The sequence below is a fragment of the Dunckerocampus dactyliophorus genome, chromosome 16 (genome assembly GCF_027744805.1).
Source record: "Dunckerocampus dactyliophorus isolate RoL2022-P2 chromosome 16, RoL_Ddac_1.1, whole genome shotgun sequence".
NCBI lineage: Eukaryota > Metazoa > Chordata > Actinopteri > Syngnathiformes > Syngnathidae > Dunckerocampus > Dunckerocampus dactyliophorus.
This window is the reverse complement of record NC_072834.1, coordinates 1047023-1062048: the sequence shown is the minus strand read 5'-3', so window position 1 is coordinate 1062048 and position 15026 is coordinate 1047023. Positions and strand designations below refer to the sequence as shown.

The window sequence follows — 15026 nt, the reverse complement described above, 5'->3', positions numbered from 1 at the left end:
TTGTGGTGCTTGGTCGTGTTTCGATGGTTCCCTTTGCGCAGTGGTTCTCTGTTACTTTCTGTCACGCCCCCGCTGGAGGACTAAAATGTTTTCGTGCCCCCCTGATTTGAAATAGTACTGGGAAACTGCTAACATATGTTTATTTATCTGTACTGTACGGGCTGAACTCCGAAATGCAACAGAATAGAGCGCAGCGAAGCGTACACGCGTATTCAGGAGTCAAGTCGCATGCTGAATACCATCAATTCATACACGTTGGTCGGTCTGCATGAATATTGAACCTCCTCCCTGCCCCTCATCCCCCCCCCAGGGGGGCCCGCCCCACTATTTGAGAAGCATTGCCTTAGCAGAACGTTATTTACAGATTGTACACAAATGTAAGTTTGGTATGAGTATTCTTTGACAATCATAGCGGTGAACAGGTGACACCGACATCTTCTGAATGGTCGCAGTTGTGCACATTCCAGGCTATATGAGAGCAGTGCAGCAGGGAGGCTTCTCTACCGGTGCACTTGAGATTGTCCAGCAGAATTGTTCCCTTGCCGGGCCCAAAATGCGCTTCCTCCCACGCCGTTGCGGCCTCCCCGCAGCCGAGCTGCCGGCACACGACCCTGGCGTCGGCGATGTCCCAGGCATCGTCACACACGGTGCCCCATTCGGAATTGAGGTACATCTCCACGCGACCCTCGCAGACATGCTTACCGCCAACCAGTCTCAGACTTCCTGCAGAAAGAGGATGGAGTCTTCAGGCAACATGGCACCTTTAAGGGGCAGTTTGAGCGAAAATGCTGCTTGCGAGGCCTTCGTGATGCTGAGTCGGCAACCCGCGGCTCCGGAGCAGCAAAGAAAGATCCATTATGCTGTCATTTCTCTCATTTTTATCTTAATAATGTTTTTTGGAGTGTGTGCTGGTGGTGGTGGGGGGGGCTTGCTTGTTGCAGTAAAATAGATCGACGGGTGGCGTAGAATGCACATGACTAACATGCGACTGGCGGAAAATAGGCCGACCGAATGTAGACGCCTTGTGCACATGCGTGGAACCCAGTTGAAGCGGTCCGGGTGCGGATCGCGCAGTGACAACACGGACAGATGCCGCATCGAGTGGGTTGTGTACTGACGTTCATAAAGCACATTTCTACGAAGACATGAAGTTAATGCCTCACCTTCATGCATTCACACGCGCACTAATGTGCTGAGTCAGGCACGAAAACCAATGCATTTGATAGTCACGTTGGTAGAAAGGCGCTGTATGAATGGATGTACATTTACAGCTCAGCCTTGACCCATCCAATATGGCGGCGACGTAGACGTACGCCTCAGCGCTCTGTGCGGCGTCTATCTACGTCTGTGGGCCACCGCGTGCAGGGAGTCTCACTGGGGAGAAAAAGGTTGAGTTGAGTCTGAAGCATATTACCGCACAGGAAAATGAACGCAAGCAAGCAGAATGTTTTAGAACGAGAAGCGCGCTGTAGCCATGTGCTCGGAGCCCGTGACACGCTAATCGCCCAGAGAGGCGGACGGTGTGCCGCGGGAGCTGATATTGTCAACCTGCTCGTGACTGCTGTGAGGCGGGGCACAACAAAACGTCCAAATGCCAGTCCAGCATTTGTCACAAGTCGCTTTGGGGAAAATAAGTCACCACGAGGCTTTGCAACGTCGCCAGATTTAGCCAGAAAACGGCCACGTTGGCAACACGGGGCTGCGCATGAGATGGCAAGGAGGGGGAAGTGTGGACGGATACCTTCAGCAAGTGGTGTGGAGATGGTGGACGTCCTGATGGGTGCCCCGGGGTGTACCACTTCAGTTTGGCTAAAGTCACGGGCAAATCCTAATCCACTGATGGGTAGCAAGGCTGGGAAAAGCAGAGGAAGAAAGTACAGCAGATACATTTATTTACTGTATGTAGCATACGTACGACGTAAACACGCAAAGAATGCAGGACGTGAACGAGTGATGTGAAGGGGGGGGATTGACTTTTTGGCCGTGTGGAATTGTCAAGTGTGATATGTGATGTAGTCCAACGTAACACGTTCAACGTCAACGAAACCATTACCATCACAAACCTCCCCTTCTCTCTTCAATTGCCATTGTTCACTCGCGACACAATCCAGGTGTACAGTAAACCCTAAATATGCCTCACACTCGTTATTTCAACTATGAAATCTATCAATCTGGGGTGTCCAAAATAGGGTCATTTATGGCCCACAGGTGTTTTTTGTTGTTGGCCCTTTTTTGTTGGCACAACGAGAACTAGAGCAACAGGAAGCAAAATATTTTTTAAAAAATTTAAAAAAGAGCAGAATTTTACAAAATAAAGACAATATATTCAGGAAAGGAGAGAAAAAATAGAATAAAGTTGAAATATTAAAGACTAAAATATTTACTGTAATTTTTACATTTTTGTTACTGCGATTGGCTGGCGACCAGTCCAGGGTGTACCCCGCCTCTCGCCCAAAGTCAGCTGGGATAGGCTCCAGCATAACCCTGCGACCCTAGTGGCGTAGAAAATGGATGGATGGTCATTTTTCTTTTTTTTAAGTTGTAATGTTCTGAGAAACAGAGAACAGAGTTGCAATCTTAAGTTGGGTAAAAGTTCTAAAATGAAGCTAATAACATCAAAGGATTCCAACAATGATGACATATTACAAGAAAAAACATACAAGAAGAAAGTTGACATATTTGTTTTAAAAATGAGCCAAAAAGTGTAATGCAAGGAGAAAAAAATCCTCGTAATAATAATAGGCTTTGTCGCCAATAACACGAAGCTGAGATGCAGGCTGTCTTATCTGGGAATATAAAAACATATTTGCATTTCTACTGTGGCTTTTCACTGCGCAGCCCTCGGTGGAAAGTTTGTCCACCCGTGTGCTCCCCATGAACTGAATGCCCACACAGCACGCCACTATGGTGCGTTCAAGGGCTGCCGAAAAAAAGTGTGAAATCTTGAATACTTGATGGAAAAACATAACCAGCGGAGCATGAAGACATAAACATGCAGCAACTGTGGGCCTTGAACGCAGCATAAGACGCGTGTGAGACGCAATAACGTCTACACCAGGGGTGTCCAAACTTTTTCCAGCGAGGGCCAAAAACTAAAAAGTGAAAGAATTCAAGGGACATTTTGATATTTTGTAAAGCAAACAAAGTGAAAAAGTGTGTTATTATTACAAACTTTGCTCTTTTTCTCTGACCATTTTTCCTTTTTTTCCCCAAATATTTCTTACTTTCTTCTTAAATAATCTTTGTACATTTTCGTCTCATAATATTATGACTTACTTCCCATAATATTCTAACTTTTTCCTAACCTAACGTTCTGAAAATTACATCTTTATTCTGTTTTCTTTGTTTCTGATGTTTTTCTTTTTTTTTTCTTTTGTTTTTTTTTTTACCAAAAACTGTATTTTGTATTTAATATTTCAACTCATGACATTTTTTCCTCATAATTGTGAAATCATAAAAGTGTGACATTTTTTTCTTGGTATTTTGGCTTTATTCTTGTAAAATCGCAGCTGTTTTTCAACTTTTGTTGATTTTATTCCCATAATATTTTGGCATTATTTTTCCACAACCTGAAACAGGACAACTTGACTCGTTGTTTCGTTTGTTTTGCATGTTTCGACTTTATGATAGTAAAATGATGTTATTTTTCCTCACAATATTACGTTATTCTCATAAAATGACCACCTTTTCTTGTTAGAGTACAACTTTCTTTCTCTTAATATTTTGAGTTTATTCTTGTAAAATTACAGCTGAACTTGTAACTTTAGTTTTCTTGTTAAATTATATTTTTACAATGTGCCCCGGGCCACACTTTGGACATCTGTTCTACACCGAGACTTGGATTCCATCTGTTGTATTGATCGTCTTGCATTAGCATTCATTAGTGGTGAGCACCAAAACATTTTCTCATTTGAAAATGTGTTTCGTGTGTAAGGCACATGGAAGAGAGAAGGCGAGGGTACTGGAGCTCAATCTAATCTAATAATAACAACAGTGCAAATGGTTGGTCCAAAATGGAAAGAGAACGTCACCATCAAGCTAGCAGGAGGGTTTCGGGGGGAGCGTGGCACAAATAGACATTTTTATGGACGCCACTGGGTTCCTACTCGGCATTGTTCATGTTCTTGATAACTGTAGTCTACTTGAAGTCCGTGTTATGTCACAACAATCCTTACGTGCACAGATAACTCCAGCATCCTCGTGATGGCCGCAGTTGTGCAGACCCACGCCCGAATGGGTGCACTCGGAGATGTCGGCCTCGTCGCCGTCACATTCTACATTGTCGAGCAGGATGGGGCCGGTGCCGTAGCCGTAGAAGGCCTGAGACTTGGCCTCAAGAGCGTTGCCGCAACCCAGCTGCCTGCACACCACGACGGCATTGGGCATATCCCAGCCATCGTCACACACAGTCCCCCAAACGTCGTCGTATTGTACTTCTACGCGACCCCGGCAGCTGCTGTTTCCGTTCACCACCCGGACAGCCGTGAGGCCTGCGTAGAAAGACACATTTCGAATCACAAGCGCTGTCCCGCACATCACAGCACAGTTATTTACCTTTTTTCATGGCACTTGTGCTCATGCTCTCTGTTGCTGTGACATCATCACTCGTCACTGGAGGGAAAAAAGGATACAGGCCAAAAAATAATGATTAGTGGCATCACAGTTCTCACATTCTTGGCAGGAAACGTCACTGGAAAATGTGATTCACGCTCCAATGAAGAGTTCCTATATGCTAACAAATGACCTCCAGTTTGTCTCCAGTTGTTGGTTAGGGGGCCCTTCACCTTTCACCCAACAAGTGGGACACGTTCAGATGTTGGTGAAAGAGCATCACTAATGCATCATTGGACTGGGGGCGCCATATAGCCACTGTACACTGTACATATACAGTATATATATATATATATATATATATATATATATATATATATATATAACCCCTAACCCTAACCCTAACCCTAAACCCAATAGAACACCTCTGGGACATTATGTTTAGGTCCATCCGGTGCCGCCAGGTTGCTCCTCAGACTGTCCAGGAGCTCATTGATGCCCTGGTCCAGATCTGGGAGGAGATCCCCCAGGACACCATCCGTAGTCTCATTAGGAGCATGCCCCCACGTTGTCAGGCATGCGTACAAGCACGTGGGGGCCACACAAACTACTGAGAATCATTTTGAGTTGCTACAATGACATTTTGGCATTGTGGACCGTTTGTGTCTTTGGAAGCCTGTAAACTTACAAAATCTTCCAGGGTATCAAATGATTATTCCCCCCCCCCTTATGCTCTGACATTAACCAGTGAACAAACCTTTAGTTTCCAGTGTTGACCAGACCTTAGAGTCCTGGCTGCCGGTGGAAGGGTGAACTGTGGGCACAGGGTTGGTTCCTGTACCTGGATAGATGAGAAATGAGACTAGCTAAGAAACTAACCAAGAAAAACTTGCAAAGCAAACTACCAATGCTACTATAACCCTACCGACAGCAAATGATCTAGAAAGGGTTATCATTAGCCGTTAGCCATTAGCCAACTGTTACCCTAAAAGGTAACAGTTAGTAATAATTAGTCATTATTCATGAATTCACACCTCTTTCACAATCCTCTCCATATTTCTCAGTAGTTACCTCACAGAAAATTATATCGAATTATTAAAGGGGACCTACAGTATTATACTCATTTCAGGCCTTTATTGAGTATTGAGTATTGAGTTGTGGACTCCTATAGAGCAGCTACACACGATCACCCACTCAGAAAGCTTTCTAGATCTTCCGGGCAGGCCTACAGCGTTTGCCTGGGCATGCCCATATAAGGACGTCCGGGTTGCATTGACGTCAATGGAACTCGGTGTTTAAAAAACTCAGTAAATCAGGAGTCGTCCAAAACCGCTTTCACTTCCAAATGCGTAACCTCATTGTAGCAACATTGTAGCAACTTTTATATGTCGGAAAAGAGGAAAAGCATAATAGGTCCCCTTTAAAGGTGCTGAATGCCTGGTGAATACTCGTGCATATTTGAAGACCCGGGGTAGCATACCAGAGCAGGTGATCCCAGCGTCTTCATGATGGCCACAGTTGTGGTTTCCCCATCCCAGGCTGGCACATTTTGTCAACTGCAGCTCGTTGCCCTGACAGTTGATATTGTCCAGAAGAATATGGCCGGTGCCGTAACCATAGTAAGAGTTGGTGTGAGCTGAAATGACGTGGCCGCAGCCGAGCTGCCGGCACACAACCTCAGCCTCTCTCAAGTCCCAGTCATCATCGCACACTGTCCCCCACCGTCCCTGATAGTAGATCTCCACCCGGCCCTGGCATGAGTCTAGTCCATCCACCAGACGGATTGTGCCATCTAAAGAGGGGAAATATTTATTAGGTGGAAAACAGATTTATCAGGAAGAATGTATGCGAAGATCAACAAGGGATGGGCGCATTGACCCAAATGTCCGTGGCATTGATACCAAGGGTGTCGAATAAACTCATTGATCCAGGTCATTGTATTTTCAGAGCATTACTGTAAGGTTGTCTTGTTCAGGTTGTCTTCAAAGACGTTTCCCATCCCAGCAGGCTTCATCAGTACATGCTCAAAGACTAGATAGGACAGCTCTAATCTGAAGGGCCTTCAGGTGCGTCCATGACGGTCGTTACAACTGAACGGAATACTAACAAGGGTGATTCACCCAAACGGCTGTCGTAGGCCAGCATGCACTTCCTCCATTACATCTTAAAGGGGTAGTTGGGATCTCCTGCCGTGAAGTTGTATGACACCCCCATCAGCAGTGTAGTCCATTGACAGTGACCAAGTGGGGGGTTAGTCACTGTTGATGTACTCCACTGCTGATGGGGGTGCCATACGAACTTCATGTGAAAAAATCCCAACTGTCCCTTTAACGACTGCTGTTTTGCACCACAAAATCATGCAGCCAGTCGTATTTGGGGCACCTTAGACCACCTTAGAGGATAAATACTTTGGATCCTGCACCTTCCCGCCAGACGACAGCTGTCCGATCTGGTGTTTCAGCATGAACGATGAAGCCTGCTCGGATGGGGCAAAACGTCTTTTAGGACAACCTGAACAGTCCAGTTGCCATCGACGCAATGCCCTGACAGTACTTTAGGACAGGACCTTATTCCAGCCCAACCCAATCATAATATTACAACTTACAAAAAAAGTTTTTTTCTTTGATATTTCAACTTTGTGCGACTAAAATAAAATTATTTCCTCATAATATTAGGACATTATTCTTGTAAAATTATGGCTTTTTCTTGTTCAATTTTTCTGTTAATATTTTGACTTTAATCTTGTAAAACAACTGCTGATTTTTCTATTTGCCGTAAAAAAGCAGCTGTGGGCCGCAAATGGCGCCCGGGCCGCACCTCGGAACGTCCCTGTTTGGACTATTGTTACATTTATGCTTTATTCAATTCTTTGTTTGCCTAAAATCTGTGTTTTATTCAGGACACAAACACAGTCATGAAATCATAAAATCATTCAAGGATCTTAAAAATGTTCAAGCAAAAAGTATCAGCATCTGAGAGGTACGGTGCAGGGGGTACTTACCTGAGAAGGTGTCCTTGGAGGACATTGTGGTAACGTCCCCTGAAGCTTTTGCTCCTACAACCAGTGGTTCTAATGGCAGATTTAAAAAAAACAAGAAGTGTTATATTAGCTACCCCTTACCATCCCAAATAAATGACCTGATTGAACACCTTCGCCTTTGGAAGTTCGTACCTCGACATATGATGGCCACATCCTCATAGTGGTAACAGTTGTGGACACCCCAGGTGAGACTGTCACATTGACCAAGGTTTGTTTCACTCCCTTTGCAGTCCACGTTATCCAGCACAATGAGTCCCGAGCCTTGCCCGTACTGAGAGCTGCTCCCCATGGCGACAGCCACTCCGCAGTCCAGCTGGCGACACACAACTTGGGCATCCACCATGTCCCAGTCGTCATCGCAGACCGTGCCCCAGGTATCATTGTAGCGCACCTCCACACGGCCCTCGCATCTGTTGCGCCCGTTTAACAGTTCCACTTTTGGGGGGAAAGACCAGATCAAGGGAAGCGTCAATCAAGGGGCATCACTGGCATCCGACAGTTTGAATCACTGGAATTCACTAGAATCAAAGGACATCTGACGCCATACGTTTTATGCGTTTGCGCAAGTCGTCTTGGATCAGCAAGTCAGAATTTTTAATCTCAGGTCTTGAGTCAGTGTCTCAGGTAAAGATGCGCAAGACCACGTCAGGTCTCAAGTCAAGACAAGACAGGTCGAGTCACGTCTGAAGTCATAGGCTTGAAATTTTCGAGTCCTTACAAGTCATAAGCACTGTTTTGTGTCTCCCAAATAAAACAGCTGGGATAGGCTCCAGCATATCCCCACGACCCTGATGAGGAGAAGTGGCATAGAAGATGGATGGATGGATGGATGGATGGATGGATGGATGGATGGATGGATGGATGGATGGAATCCTGTACTGCAGTTCTGGAACCAATTAAGCGCTATAAACGAGGGACGACTGCTGATGCTGGAAGTGAATAATCACAATCACGTTAGTTGAATACTTTGAATGGGGAGTCATTTTACTCGACACATTCGCTTGAAAGTATTTTCAAGTCATCAGACTAAAGTCCAAGTCATGTCCCGAGTCATTGATGTCAAAGTCCAAGTCGCATTCAAAGTCATCACAATTGTGACTTGAGTCTGACTTGAACCCTAAGATACCCGAGTCATTGATCTCCCTTCGCTTCCACTGCTACGACGTCTATTCAAACTGGGTCAAACTGTGTGGGGTAGAAAGACCTGCATTGGGTCACTTGAAGCACGCAGTGTAAAGCAGCCTCAGGGGCGCTGTCTCAACATGCAACTGCTGGGACTGAATACCTTCCGGGACAAGTAGTACTTTTTTCTGTGGTATGGGTACGCAATAAGCTAGAACATTCCTTGGAAGCGAATGAGGATCGTACGGGAGGGAAGATGTCGGGCAGGTTGGTGTGACCTTGCTTGGGAAGCCCTGGGAACTGATGCACTTCTATGGTTTTCCAGGCAAGCTGTCAACACTCGCTGACTGTATTCTTTAGTGTGGCCTGGATGTTGACATGGTTTATTCTCCTGGACGTGAGATTCTGGGGCAGGTGTTGCAAGTATGCACGTAGGTGTCGGTATTATCAATCACGCTTACCATGGTAATGCCTCCTCCATGGGGATTGCAAGTTATCGGCTGAAACAGGCAACAGGAGAAGATATGGAACAGTGAGAATATGATCAAGTTACAGATCAGGAAGTTGTCATTCAGAAGTGAGCCACCAGCGCCACATGATGTGGGTTTCCTGCAGTAGTAGGAACGTGTTCCTGGCTGTGTTCAAAAGACATTCTCACACCTTAAGAATTGTGTCTTAGGTTTCAGTGTGACAAATACCTCACAGGCACACCTAATGTAGGTCATTTCACAGGCTTCTCCCTTTTGTCTGGACTATATATTCAAACATGCGCATTTCACATGTGACACTACCGACACAGTTTCACATTCAGATCTGGAAGGCTCGTGTTTGTAGGCCACCCTTCCCAGTTTCGTGAAAATGACAACCCAGAAGGTTACTTACTCGGCACAGCCCGTCGGTTTACTTTCACATCTCCTGAAATTAGAAGAAAGCACAATACACAAATGACCGTTTACCACTGGAAAAGAACAACCACAATAGCATGATGTCATGTTATTTAGATGCAGACAAAAAGGGTTACTACTTGTAGTATCAACACGGTGGGGAGGAACTAAGGTCTTAAGCTGGTGTTTCTACAGGCATGGGCAAACATTTTGAGAATGACACAAGTGTTGGTTTTCCCAAAGTTTGCTTCTGAGGGGGTTTCAGATATTTATGTCAGATGTTACTATGATCAGTGTCGACCCTTCTTTTTCAAATCACGGTGGCATGCTGTCAATTCACTTCTGGCCCACATCCTGACCATTCTTGGATAATAAGAATTTGCACGTTTTTGTTTGTCCCCCCCACCTCTGGAGGACTGACCACGAGTCCTCCAAGGGATTAAGGTCTGAGGAATTTTCTTGGCCATGGACCCAAAATGCCAATGCCAGTTAGCTATCACTTCAAGCCTCAAGCATTGTTTGTCACCAAAGTGTTCTTGCTGGTTGGGAGAAGTTGCTCTCACGGGATGTTTTGTGGCTCGCAGACATATAAGCCCCCACACAAAAGGCCTCATCTACAGGGAATTCACAAGCAGGAACGCCCGGTTCGTCATTGTTTAAACCTTAGTCATGGTTGATAAGTCCTTCCGGACCATGGGGGTCATCATTGCTTCATCAACTGGTCTACTCAAAGGCACAGTGAAACCTCGGTTTTTGCACGCCCCGGTTTGGTACGATTCGTTTTTTAACAAAAATTGTTGCCACAATTATGTCTCTGTTTTTGTACGCTGTCTCGGTTAACGTACGGCCAAACTGTGCCGAAACAAAGCATCCATGCACTGGTGACTCAGTCTCTGTGAAGAATTGATAGTGGTTCTTTCAGAGTTCCGCCCTGGGAATCCTTTAATCATCTTTATTATGTGTGTGTGGGTGGTTTATTTGTTCATGGGATGGACACTAAACAATGAACAACTCAGTATCTGTCTCCTTCCTTTCTTGTTTCAAGCACTGTGCTGTGCTCTGCTGAGGTGTTCATGCCAGAACTTTGATAAAGAAGAAGAGAAACACTTGCATTCCAGAAAGAACTCGTAGCAAAGTAGGAAGATGGTGGTACTTCCTTCCCTACCCCCCTCCTTCCTCCACTCCTCTACAGTATGTGTTTGCTAGCTTACAGTGAAGGTAAAAGTCATATTCAATGTTCGTGTATCCATTTAATTGCTCATTACTTCCAGAGACCCAAAAATATGAACACAAAACACACTTTATAGATGAACTGGATTTACATTAAAATATTTCTGATGGGAAGAATGGATTCTGTTTACTTTGTTTTGGTTTTCATCAGACCTTTTGGAACGGATTAATGATGAAAGCAGAGGTTCTACTGCATCAGCACACTATAATTAATGACAAGACATTATTTTCCTGGACAAGTGGCATAGCAAATGGATGGATGGATTTTAGGGAAAACTGCACTTTTTGGGGAATTTTCATCCACAATCTTTATGTGAGACATGAACACACGTCTTCCTCTTTTCTGTGCGTTCTAAAGATATAAAAACAGATAAAAAGACGCAGCTAAGAATGCACGTAATGGGAAACACTTATTCTGCCTGTAAGCCTTCTGGAAAAAAACTCCAAAAGGCGCCAACAACGCTCCATTTACATAGAATGTGACGTGCATATTAATCAAGCTGCAGCGACATTCTTCTTCTTATTATTATTACAACAATTATTATTATTATTATTACAACATTGTTGGCTTACAACATTGTTGGCTTGTGGGACTCCCGAAGCAGCTGACGGGTACCGGCAGGCCAAGCGGCACGCGGCTTCGGCGGTGGTCGAGGCAAAAACTCGGGTGTGGGAGGAGTTCGGTGAGGCCATGGAACACGACTTTCGGTCGGCCTCGAAGAGGTTCTGGCAAACCGTCCGGCGCCTCAGAAAGGGGAAGCAGTGCCCGGTCCACACTGTTTACAGTGGGGACGGGAGCCTGCTGACCTCGACTGAGGATATAGTTGGGCGGTGGAAGGAATACTTTGAGGCCCTTCTCAATCCCACTGACATACCTTCCCTAGAGGAAGCAGAGACTGAGGATACGAACGCGGACAGTTCCATCACCGTGGCTGAGGTATCTGGGGTAGTCAAAATGCTCCCCAGTGGCAAAGCTCCGGGGGTGGACGAGTTTCGCCCTGAATTCCTCAAGGCTTTGGATGTTGCGGGACTGTCTTGGCTGACACGTCTCTTCAACATTGCGTGGAAGTCGGGAACAGTACCTCTGGATTGGCAGACTGGGGTGGTGGTCCCCCTTTTCAAGAAGGGTGACCGGAGGGTGTGTTCCAACTATAGGGGGATCACACTCCTCAGCCTCCCTGGGAAAGTCTATTCCAGGGTGCTGGAGAGAAGGGTACGACCGTTAATCGAACCTCGGCTACAGGAGGTGCAATGTGGTTTTCGTCCTGGTCGCGGAACACTGGACCAGCTGTACACCCTTGCAAGGGTCCTGGAGGGTACTTGGGAGTTTGCCCAACCGGTCTACATGTGCTTTGTGGACCTGGAAAAGGCATTCGACCGTGTCCCTCGCGGTGTCCTGTGGGGGGTGCTCCGGGAGTATGGGATTGGTGGCGCGCTACTACGTGCCATTCAGTCCTTGTACAACCGGAGCAGGAGCCTGGTTCGCATTGCCAGTAGTAAGTCAAGCCTGTTTCCGGTGAACGTTGGCCTCCGCCAAGGCTGCCCTTTGTCACCGATTCTGTTCATAATTTTCATGGACAGAATTTCTAGGCGCAGCCAAGGTGTCGAGGGAGTCCAGTTCTTGGGCACTAGGATCTCATCTCTGCTATTTGCAGACGATGTGGTCCTGATGGCCTCATCGAGCTGTGACCTGCAGCGTTTACTGGGACGGTTTGCATCTGAGTGTGAAGCTTCTGGGATGAGACTCAGCACCTCCAAATCCGAGGCCATGGTTCTCAGTCAGAAAAGGGTGGATTGCTCCCTCCGGGTTGGGAATGAGGTCCTGCCCCAGGTGGAGGAGTTCAAGTATCTCGGGGTCTTGTTCACGAGTGAGGGAAGGTTGGAGCGTGAGGTCGATAGGCGGATCGGCGCAGCGTCTGCAGTAATGCGGTCGCTGTACCGGACGGTCGTGGTGAAGAGAGAGCTGAGCCGGAAGGCAAAGCTCTCAATTTACCGATCGATCTATGTTCCCACCCTCACCTATGGTCATGAGCTTTGGGTCATGACCGAAAGAACGAGATCGCGGATACAAGCGGCTGAAATGAGTTTTCTTCGTAGGGTAGCGGGACTCACCCTAAGAGACAGAGTGAGGAGCTCGGTTATCCGAGAGGAGCTCAGAGTAGAGCCGCTGCTCCTTCACATCGAGAGGAGCCAGCTGAGGTGGCTCGGGCATCTAGTCCGGATGCCTCCCGGACGCCTCCCTGGTGAGGTGTTTCGGGCATGCCCAGCCGGGAGAAGGCCCCGGGGAAGACCTAGGACACGCTGGAGGGATTATGTCTCACAGCTGGCCTGGGAACGCCTCGGTGTCCTCCCGGTGGAGCTGGAGGAGGTGATCGGGGACCGGGAAGTCTGGGCTTCCCTACTGAGACTGCTGCCCCCGCGACCCGGACCCGGATAAGCGGAGGAAAATGGAATGGAATGGAATGGAATGTTACGCTCATTGAGCTACGTTACTGGCGGGCTTCACCACACACTCGCCCGCAGCCTCAGGCCACTACCAAAAGGTAACGCTACATATTGGAGCTGCCGCTGCTGCTGCTGCTGTTTTTGAGTTTGGGAAAGTTAACGCGAGGTGTAGGTGTTTGTTTCTATGTTGCTATGTGAAATCAATGCACCCAGGAAGGAGGTTCCGGGAACGCTTAAAGGGATAGTTGGGATGTTTTTCACTGTTAAGTCTGTTGATGCACTACACTGCTGATGGGAATGTCATACAACTTCGGGAAAATTCCCCAAAAAGTGCAGTTCCTTTAAAACTGTGAAAGCGTTGAACATGAACAACCTGCTGGTATAAGAGACGCCTTAAGCCTACGTCACAGCCGGTCGTGCGGCTTCCTGCGGCAGTCTATGTGGAAAAAAGGCATGAAATTCACGCAGGACGCCCGTGTGCCGTGCTGATTTTCAAGACGAAGACTGTCCGCAGACCGGCCGCAGAGGTTCTTTGTCATGTCAAACTACGTTTCCTATGTTTTGCTGGTGTCAGGTTTGGGGAAAATGTCAATTTTTTTTGGATGTCGAGGTTGCGGACTCCGTATGTGTGTCATGTGTCGCACGTGCACCCCTCATACGTAATTAGTGCGGCCAACGCACGTTCAGATATTTGGTCCATCCTCCTTGTGTGACTCCTTCATGGTCACCACCACTCCATTCTCCAAAAACAAACCAACAAAAAAACACGCAAAAATCATTCGTAAAATGACTCGCATCTCTCGCAACCCAAGCCTAACCCAACTCGAGGGTCAATCACGATACCATATTGTGATTTTTAAAATATAATACAAGCATTTACAATAAGTGAGATACTGTGGAAAAATGCTAGCTGATCTTGGGTAATTGATACCGCGCAGTGAGCGATAAGGATGGGCTACGTTTCAATGTCAGTATTTTGGCCCACTCACCAAATCGTGACAACACACTGACGGCCACCAGGATGCAGGACCCGAGCAAGATCGCCGATAGCCAGATCGTGGGATTCCAACACCGCCACAAGCTCTCCACCACGCGCTGGCCTCGCATGGCTGCCTGGCTGACCGTCTGCCTGCAACGCATTTATACACTTTCACGCTCTCATTCTACACCAAACAGGCATTCAGTCTGTCCTGGTTCCGCTGCAGCCTAAATATGCTATTGGATTGTGCCTGCAGCTCTAGCATGTATTGATAATCGTGTGCAGACTTGGAAAACTAAAATCCTTCCTAGAGGTCCTGTGAAATACGAGGCAGGGAGTGAGTTTTCCCATTGGTGACAGGTGGGAAGCTGGGCAGGTGTCACCTGTGTTGTGGTTTTCCATGTTGTGGGGGATTCCCTTGGGACAAAGAATTTTGGGATTTACCGACTATCGCTCAGCAATCAGGGGTAGCTAACACAGGGGGAAGCCAGCATTCTTCTCAGAGACAACATGTGATGAACGTGCATATAAGTCAAACGGAGTAAACGTGTGTTGAAAATGGAGGAATTATTGGTGTATTGTAATAATATACAATAATAATTCATTATTCATGATTTCTTTTATTAGCAGTTACGCTCATTTGCTTTGCCACCTATTGTATTACAATGCTAAAATGTGAATGTTTTGTTCAGATAGATTCGCATAAATAGATTAGTATGAGCACCTTTAATGCACAAAATGCATCAGAGTGCCCCCCCACATCCTTTCATTTTCC

The 15026-nt window shown here is 46.6% G+C and overlaps 1 protein-coding gene across 1 annotated transcript; it reads right to left on the bottom strand.

Moving 5' to 3' along the window:
* Positions 1-328: 328 nt before the first annotated feature.
* On the bottom strand, positions 329-14430 carry LOC129169211 (scavenger receptor cysteine-rich domain-containing group B protein). The gene is made up of 11 exons (XM_054755405.1): positions 14262-14430; positions 9596-9628; positions 9175-9213; positions 7724-8026; positions 7553-7621; positions 6032-6343; positions 5309-5392; positions 4555-4611; positions 4176-4490; positions 1742-1852; positions 329-723 (listed from the first exon to the last, which is right to left on the bottom strand). The coding sequence occupies exons 1-11, from the start codon at positions 14410-14412 to the stop codon at positions 407-409; spliced, it is 1791 nt and encodes a 596-aa protein (XP_054611380.1). The 5' UTR covers positions 14413-14430; the 3' UTR covers positions 329-406.
* Between the last annotated feature and the right edge of the window lie 596 nt (positions 14431-15026).